Source organism: Dermacentor andersoni, unplaced genomic scaffold (assembly GCF_023375885.2).
Source record: "Dermacentor andersoni unplaced genomic scaffold, qqDerAnde1_hic_scaffold ctg00000033.1, whole genome shotgun sequence".
Taxonomy (NCBI): domain Eukaryota; kingdom Metazoa; phylum Arthropoda; class Arachnida; order Ixodida; family Ixodidae; genus Dermacentor; species Dermacentor andersoni.
In genome coordinates, this window is record NW_027314755.1 from 4,267,658 (window position 1) to 4,275,174 (window position 7,517).

Consider the following 7,517-nt stretch of genomic DNA (forward strand, 5'->3'; position numbering starts at 1 on the left):
CATGTGCTCGGCGCTTGCATATTGCATGAGGGTGATTTCTTTTGTGGATACATGTTTGTCCAATAAAGAGTTGACTCCCAGACTCGCGCTCACTGCGGTGCTTCTGACCCTCCCTATAACGTGACAACATCGAGAAGTAACGATTATCATAGCGTAAATTTATTCGGCATTATCAGAGTTTCTAGGCTACGGCGCCTTGCCAGATATTAATCGTCACTTACAGCGCATACATAGACGAGGGACAAAAATGGACGATGAAGACAAGCGCTTGTCTTCGTCGTCCTTTTCTGTGCCTCGTCTATGTATGCGCTGTAAGTGACCATTGATACCATATAATACCAACTAGCCCGTACCCAAACCTTGCCACATATACCAGATTCGCTCGTTTTGGGGGTATTCTCATTGGCATGCGTGGCCCCCGCCTTTTGTCTATCTTTTTTAGCGCGTACCCGGAGCCTGCCGACCGCTTCGGGGTCGGTCAATTCACGCTCGGCCTGCCGCTGCTCGCGGTACTGCCCAGCCCTTCTCGCTTGGCGCTCGGCCTCTAGATCAACAGGCGAGCAGATACATCCAGGTACAGAGCCACTATACAGATATATCATACAGATCTATATACACATACAGAGCCCGGAGCAACAGCCAGGGGATACAAACCCTGCGCGCCTCCTTGTACCTCCCACCGCAGCCGCACGCTCCTCCTCTCTACCTCCAAGCGCCCTCATCTACGTAAACTGGGTTCCATCTTGCATTTCAGCAGCCTCTGACTTGACTTCGCTGATTTCACAAAGTTGATTGTGTGCTTGCGCGTAAAAACCTCTCATCCAGGTGGATGGCATCTGTATTAAGTCGCAGTGCTCCCATTGCAGATGTACTACCGGCGTCAAATTAAACGCGATTGGCGGCGCGTGTGTCCGCTTTTAATTCCAAGCGAAAAAGCAAACGTCAAAGAAAACAGAAGCGACAAAATTGCAGTATAGGGCGAGCATCATCGCGCAGTCCGGTGCAACTGGGTGTGCGCAGCTGTCAACGGTGGTGATTGGCAGGCGACGCGCACTATACCTACAGTTATGCTTCGAATGCGCTGTCCACTGTTCGCTTCTGATTTGACGTCAGTAGCGCAGTATTTTACCTCAGTATTGCAAGGGAGAAAACGGGACACGAACCGAAAGGCAAAGAGAAGCGTAGCTAGGCTTTGTTCAGATTGCAACAGTACACATGGAGATTTGTAAACATGTGCAATAAAGTAGTAAAGCAGGAAACGAAAATTTTTCCTTGGATATGCGAATCGTTGTGATGTTATTTAGAAGCATTGATAAACAAAAAAAAACTTATTTTGCGGCTACCGTTGACGCCGAATTTCGCGGTTCAGGGTGATTTTCTGTAGAACGCATGCTTACCATGTCCGCGAGTCTGTGATCGTCACCAATTGTACAGCGAAATGGAAATGTCTACGAATATGTCACCGGGCATACAGCAGTATATCCTGTAAAGTGCAAGAGCACCGCAGAGCTCGGAGCTTTGTTTCAGTGAGGAAAACCTATTCTACTCGTTGATTTAGTTTTCACTATAAAATATTGCCACGACATCATCTGTGTTCAACCACGCTGAAGACGAAGACGACGACCTCGAGTGTGGAAGCGAGGTGCTAGAGAAGCCTGAACTGAGGTCTTGTCCTAATTGTCTAGATTAAACACCGCTTTCTGGTCTTGTCTAAGGTCAGCCGTGACACTGGTGGAGGTTCGTGGTATCGCATCATCGCCGAATGACAGGGACGACTCCTGCAAGTAGCCCTGCATCCAGCCCTTCAAGACATCATCCACGCATCGAGACACCTGTGCGCCACGCAAGCCACCTCCTGCAAGGTCCGTGCCCGGAATTCGGCCTCTTGCAAGGAACTTTGCCGGCGCTCTTAGGAAAAGGCGCTTGCAAGCCCAAGACAGGTGACTGTTCAAAACAATCTAGTGCCCACAAGCTTCCACGGCGACACTTATGAAGACGCCGAAGACTGGCTGGACCAGTACGAACGCGTAGACCAGAAGCTTTCGATGTGTACAACGCTCTTGAATGTAGCGCAAAGACGTGGTTACAAAACCGCGAGGCACATTTGACCACGTGGGATGAAATTTTGCCGTCGGCCACTTGATACGTTCGGAAGCACTGATCGTCGAGATAATGCACAACGGCTTCTCGAGATGCGCATTCAGAAGCCCAACGAAAGTGTTTGGATGTTTGCCGAGGACATGTCTCCTTTGTTTCGCCGCGCGGATCCCAACATGCCTGATTCCAAGAAGCTGAGCCGTCTCTTGCGTGGCGTGAAAGAACCGTCAGCTGAGGTCTAAGGACCTATTCGCTGGTCTCATGCGTGATCCGCCTGCACCATCATCATCATCGTCAACATCATCATCAGCCTGGTTACGCCCACTGCAGGGCAAACACCTCTCCCATACTACTCCAACTACACCGGTCATGTACGAATTGTTTCCATGTTGTCCCTGCAAACTTCTTAATCTCATCCGCCCACCTAACCTTCTGCCAACCCCCGCACGCTTCCCTCCCCTTGGAATTTAGTCCGTAACCGTTCATGACCATCGGCTATCTTCCCTCCTCATTACATGTCTTGCCCATGCCCATTTCTTTTTCTTGATTTCAACTATGATGTCATTAACTCGGGTTTGTTACCTCACCCAATCTGCTTTTTTCTTATTCCTTAACGTTACACCCATAATTCATTCCATAGACCGTTGCGTCGTCCTCAATTTAAGTAGCACCCTTTTCGTAAGCCGCCGGGTTTCCGCCCCGTACGCGAGTACTGGTATGACACAGCTGTTTTACACTTTTCTCTTGAGGGATAATGGCAACCTGCTGTTCATGATTTGAGAATGCCTACCAAACGCACCCCAGCCCCCCATTTAGACCCACCCTTCTGATTATTTGATCTTATCTTATTTGGTTATTTGATCCGGATCTTATGATCCGGATCCGCGTTCAGCTACCTGGCCTAAATATATGTATTCTCTTACAACTTCCAGTGCATCACTACCTATCGGAAACTGCTGTTCTCTTCCGGGGCTGTTAAACATTACTTTATCTTCTGCAGAAAAATTTTTAGACCCACCCTTCTGCTTTGCCTGCCCAGGTCAGTGAGTATGCATTGCAATTGGTACCCTGACTTATTAAGCAAGGCAATATCATTATCGAATTGCAAGCCACTAAGGTATTCTATTACTCTAACCCCGCATTCTTCCAATCCAGTTCTCTAATACTTCCTGTAAACACGCTTTGAGTAGTGTTGGAGACATCGGATCTCCCTGCCTGACTCCCTTCTTTATGGGAAATTTGTTGCTGTCTTTATGGAGGACTATGGTGGCTGTGGAGTCGCCATAGGTATCTTTCAGCATTTTTACAAACGCGTCGTATATACCATGATTCCATAATGCCTGCATGACTGCTGAGGTTTCGACTGGCTAAAACGCTTTCTCGTAATCAGTGAGAGCTATGTATAAGGGTTGGTTATATTCCGCACATTTCTCTATCACCTGATTGATAGTGTGAATATGGTCTAATGTTGAGTAGCCTTTACGAAATCCTGCCTGGTCCTTTGGTTCACAGAAGTCTAGTGCGTTCCTAATTCTATTTGCAATTACCTTAATAAATACTTTGTAGGCAACGGACAGTGAGCTGATCTGTCAATAAATTTTGAAGACTTTTTCGTCCCCCTTTAATGGATTAAGATTGGTATGTTGTCCGTCTTCGATGATTCCGGTACGCTCGAGGTCATGAGCCATTGCGAATACAGGGTGGCCAGATATTCAAGAACAATCTGCCCACCATTGTTCAAGAAATCTGCTGTTACCTTATCTTCCCTAGCTGCCTTCGCGCTTTGCACAGCTCCCAAGGCTTTCTTTACTTCTTCCGGCGTTACTTGGGGGATGTCAAATTCCTCTAGACTATTCTCTCTTCAATTATTGTGGTGGGTGCCGCTGGTACTGCATGAATCTCCATAGAACTCCACAGCAACTTGAACTATCTCATCCATTTTAGTAATGATATTGCCGGCTTTGTCTCTTGACGCATACAGTTGGTTCTTGTCTATTCCTAGTTTCTTCACTGCTTGTAGGCTTCCTCCGTTCCGGATAGCATGCTCAACTCTGTCCATAATATATTTCCTTATATAAGCTATCTTACGCCTGTTGATTACCTATGAAAGTTCTGCCACTTCTATTATAGCTTTAGGGTGAGAATATTTCATGCATTGGCGTTTCATGATCAGATCTTTCGTCTCCTGCGATAGCTTACCCGTATCCTGTGTAACAAAGTTACCACCGACTTCTATTGCACCATCCTCATTGACGCCCCTTAGATGGTCCTTCATTGCTTCGACACTAAAATCCTTTTCCTGAGTTAAAGGCGATTACTTGTTCTGCAGCTAAACCCGCCGTGGTTGCTCAGTGGCTATGGTGTTGGGCTGCTGAGCACGAGGTCGCGGGATCGAATCCCGGCCACGGCGGCCGCATTTCGATGGGGGCGAAATGCGAAAACACCCGTGTGCTTAGATTTAGGTGCACGTTAAAGAACCCCAGGTGGTCAAAATTTCCGGAGTCCTCCACTACGGCGTGCCTCATAATCAGAAAGTGGTTTTGGCACGTAAAACCCCAAATATTATTATTATTATGTTCTGCAGCTTGATCCGGACGTTATCTATTTTCCCTCTTACCGCTAACTCATTCATCGGCCCTTTGATGGATGCAACGAGAACAAGTAATTTAGGCGCAATTTTTCATCACCAGAGGCTTTCTGGGGCAGTTTTATTACAAACAAAACAAACACGAGTGGAAACTGTCTGCTTACAAAAGAGATAAAAGTGGGACAGCGTATGTCCCACTAACCACATAGCATGTATTCACTATGTGGGACAGGGTATGTCCCACCATCCACTTCAGTCAAATTGTCAGCAGCAGTGAAACGGGCCAAAGCAAGTGACGCATAGTGGCACATTGCACATTTTGCAGAGGTATTTGGTGCGCACTTCCTTCTGCTTTGTAGAGCACCACCGGCACCGCAGTCGTTTCCCAGTGAGGACGGGGTGGTGACTATTTCCGGCAAATCGGAGTTCATCTGGTACACCACTCATTGCGCGCCCATTCTTCTTGCCTTTCTTGTTGTAGTGGGCTTTCAGCGTTGTTTTCGATTTTCGAAACGTGTTTTGGGCAATCAGGAGACGCCCAAGCATCAGGCGGAACTGCAGATAGGTGACAGGACTCATGGAGGAAATTTGAATGAAATCATTGACCACCGCTGCGTCCAAAATGAAGTAAAAGATACGGCTCCACCAGCGCTTTGAACGGCGGTCCGCTGGATAGGCATTCCTTTTCTGGTCAAATTTATCAACCCCTCCCATTCATGCGTTGTATTCTTTCACAACACATGGACAGTCCAATTCCTTTCTCTTCCCGTTTTGAAGGGTTCGCTGGACCTGCACGACGCTTTCTGGGTCATGATAGCTGGACATGATGTGCACATTTTTAGAGTCTCGCCATTGGTAGGCTACCACATCAGCCTTCTTCCTCCAAATGTAGGACCCTCGCTCCAGCTTGTTGTCAACTTTGACTTCGGATGGCAGATCCCTCTTGTTCACTCTAAATGTGCCACAAGCAAGGATGTCTTTCTCTCGCAGCTCTTGAAGCAGCTTAGTGGAGCTGAAGAAATTATCAAAAAATAACTGCGAGCCAGCAGGGACGGCACCATCGGCCAAAGTCAGGACAACGTGTTCGCCCAAGGTTCTGTCTTCTGGCTTCTGCATACTCTTTCCTTCGTAGAGCTGGAACTTGAGGAGATAGCCCGTCTCAGAATCCGCTAGAGGCCAAACTTTGTATCCTCTCTTGATTTTTGGTTTCATTGGCATGTATTGTTTCATCCTTGAGCGGCCTTTGAACAGAATCATGCTCTCATCGACAGCGAGATGACTGGATGGCGAGTAGTGGGCCTGGAACCTCTCGTTCATCATCTCTATCAATGGCCGAACTTTGTATGCACGGTCAAAATCTTTTGAGCCGTAGTCGGGCATTTTTTCATTGTCGTTGAGGTGCAGGCAGTTTGTTATGTGTTGAAATCGTTTGTAGGTCACCACTTGGGCGATTTCTTTCACATGAAATAAGCTGTCTGAGCACCAGTACATTTGCAGGTGGTGCATGCGATTTACACTCATCAAAATGAGGACTCCAAGGTAGGCACGAAGCTCCAAGCACGTGAGTGTCGTCCATCGTTTCCGGTTGGTTGTTGCTGCATACAAGTTTGTTTGATCCACGATATGTTTGATCACGTCCTCATCGAAGTAAAGCATGAATGCTTCAATGGCAGTGCTTCTTTCCAAGATCTTCTGCGATCCAGATGCATTATGATTTGTCGGAATCGTCGCAATGAATTTGGACATGTCCCACTGGCTGGCTGTATTATCATCACCTGACCCTTCAGGGAGCTTCTTGACTTTTTTTGGTTTTGTTCTTTTTCCTGAGTAGGGCTTGCGCGCAATTTTTTTGCGCTTGCTTGTCGTGGGAACAGGCAGAGGAGGCGAAACGTCGTCCTCTTCGCTGCTCTCAGCGCTTCCAAGCACAAAGTCTTCCTCATCAGAACTATCGCAGTACTCATCGGCGCTGTCATTCGACTTGTCAGTAAACTAAAATAAAGCTCCAAGGCTTCTTCCCGACTCAGGTTTTTTCGTTCTCCTACGCAAAAAAAAAATAAATCGTGGCATTCAGCTCCAGCGTCATGTTTGCACACACACTAGACTCGCTAAGCCTAACACTACGGGCATCAAAACAGACCACTGCCGCAAGATTCATAAATGCAACATTATTTTTGCCCGAAAATGATAACTATTGCGCCCTTACTTTTCTCTCAACATTGTTATAGTGCAAGAAATAGGTAAACTTACTTACCAGGCATCTCGTAGCAGTTCACGCAGCTTTGAAAACAGGAGAAAATCACGAAGTGGATCCAAAAACTGAAGAAAACAAAACTGACGGAATTTGTGGCTCCATCTGTTGCTAAGTGCAGAAAACAGCTATGAATGTTTTCTTCGAAGTCTCATAGAGGGAGCCACATCACTCAATGCCGTAATACGTTTTGATTTTGCGTTCAATCTAGAAAGAAAGTGAGCGCGTCAAGTGGGACCTCTGTGTCCCATCATCCATCAAAGGGTTAAGTACCAGTTTCTTTCGTTCACTCCTCAAGTCAAGGCTAATTCGAGTTCTTACCATCCTAGCGTCACTGCAGCGCACCTTGCCGAGCACGTCCACATCTTGTATGATGCCAGCGTTAGCGCACCAGTATGAAGTCTATTTCATTTCTAGTCTCGCCATTCAGGCTCCTCCACGTCCACTTTCGGCTATCCCGCTTGCGGAAGAAGGTATTCTTTATCAGCATATTTTTTTGTTCTGCAAACTCTACTAATAATTCTGCCCTGCTATTCCAAGAGCCTATGCCATATTCCCCCACTGACTTATCTCCAGCTTGCTTCT

General features: G+C 47.0%; 1 protein-coding gene across 1 annotated transcript; it reads right to left on the reverse strand.

Annotated features, from left to right (window-relative positions):
* Positions 1 to 4,774: 4,774 nt before the first annotated feature.
* On the reverse strand, positions 4,775 to 7,195 carry LOC126518115 (piggyBac transposable element-derived protein 4-like). Its single transcript, XM_050167969.3, has 2 exons — positions 6,936 to 7,195; positions 4,775 to 6,722 (listed from the first exon to the last, which is right to left on the reverse strand). The coding sequence occupies exon 2, from the start codon at positions 6,428 to 6,430 to the stop codon at positions 5,399 to 5,401; it is 1,032 nt and encodes a 343-aa protein (XP_050023926.1). The 5' UTR covers positions 6,431 to 6,722; positions 6,936 to 7,195; the 3' UTR covers positions 4,775 to 5,398.
* Between the last annotated feature and the right edge of the window lie 322 nt (positions 7,196 to 7,517).

Coding starts and splice junctions, on each gene's coding strand:
- LOC126518115 (XM_050167969.3), bottom strand. CDS start 6,430: ATGTCCAAATTCATTGCGACGATTCCGACAAATCATAATGCATCTGGA.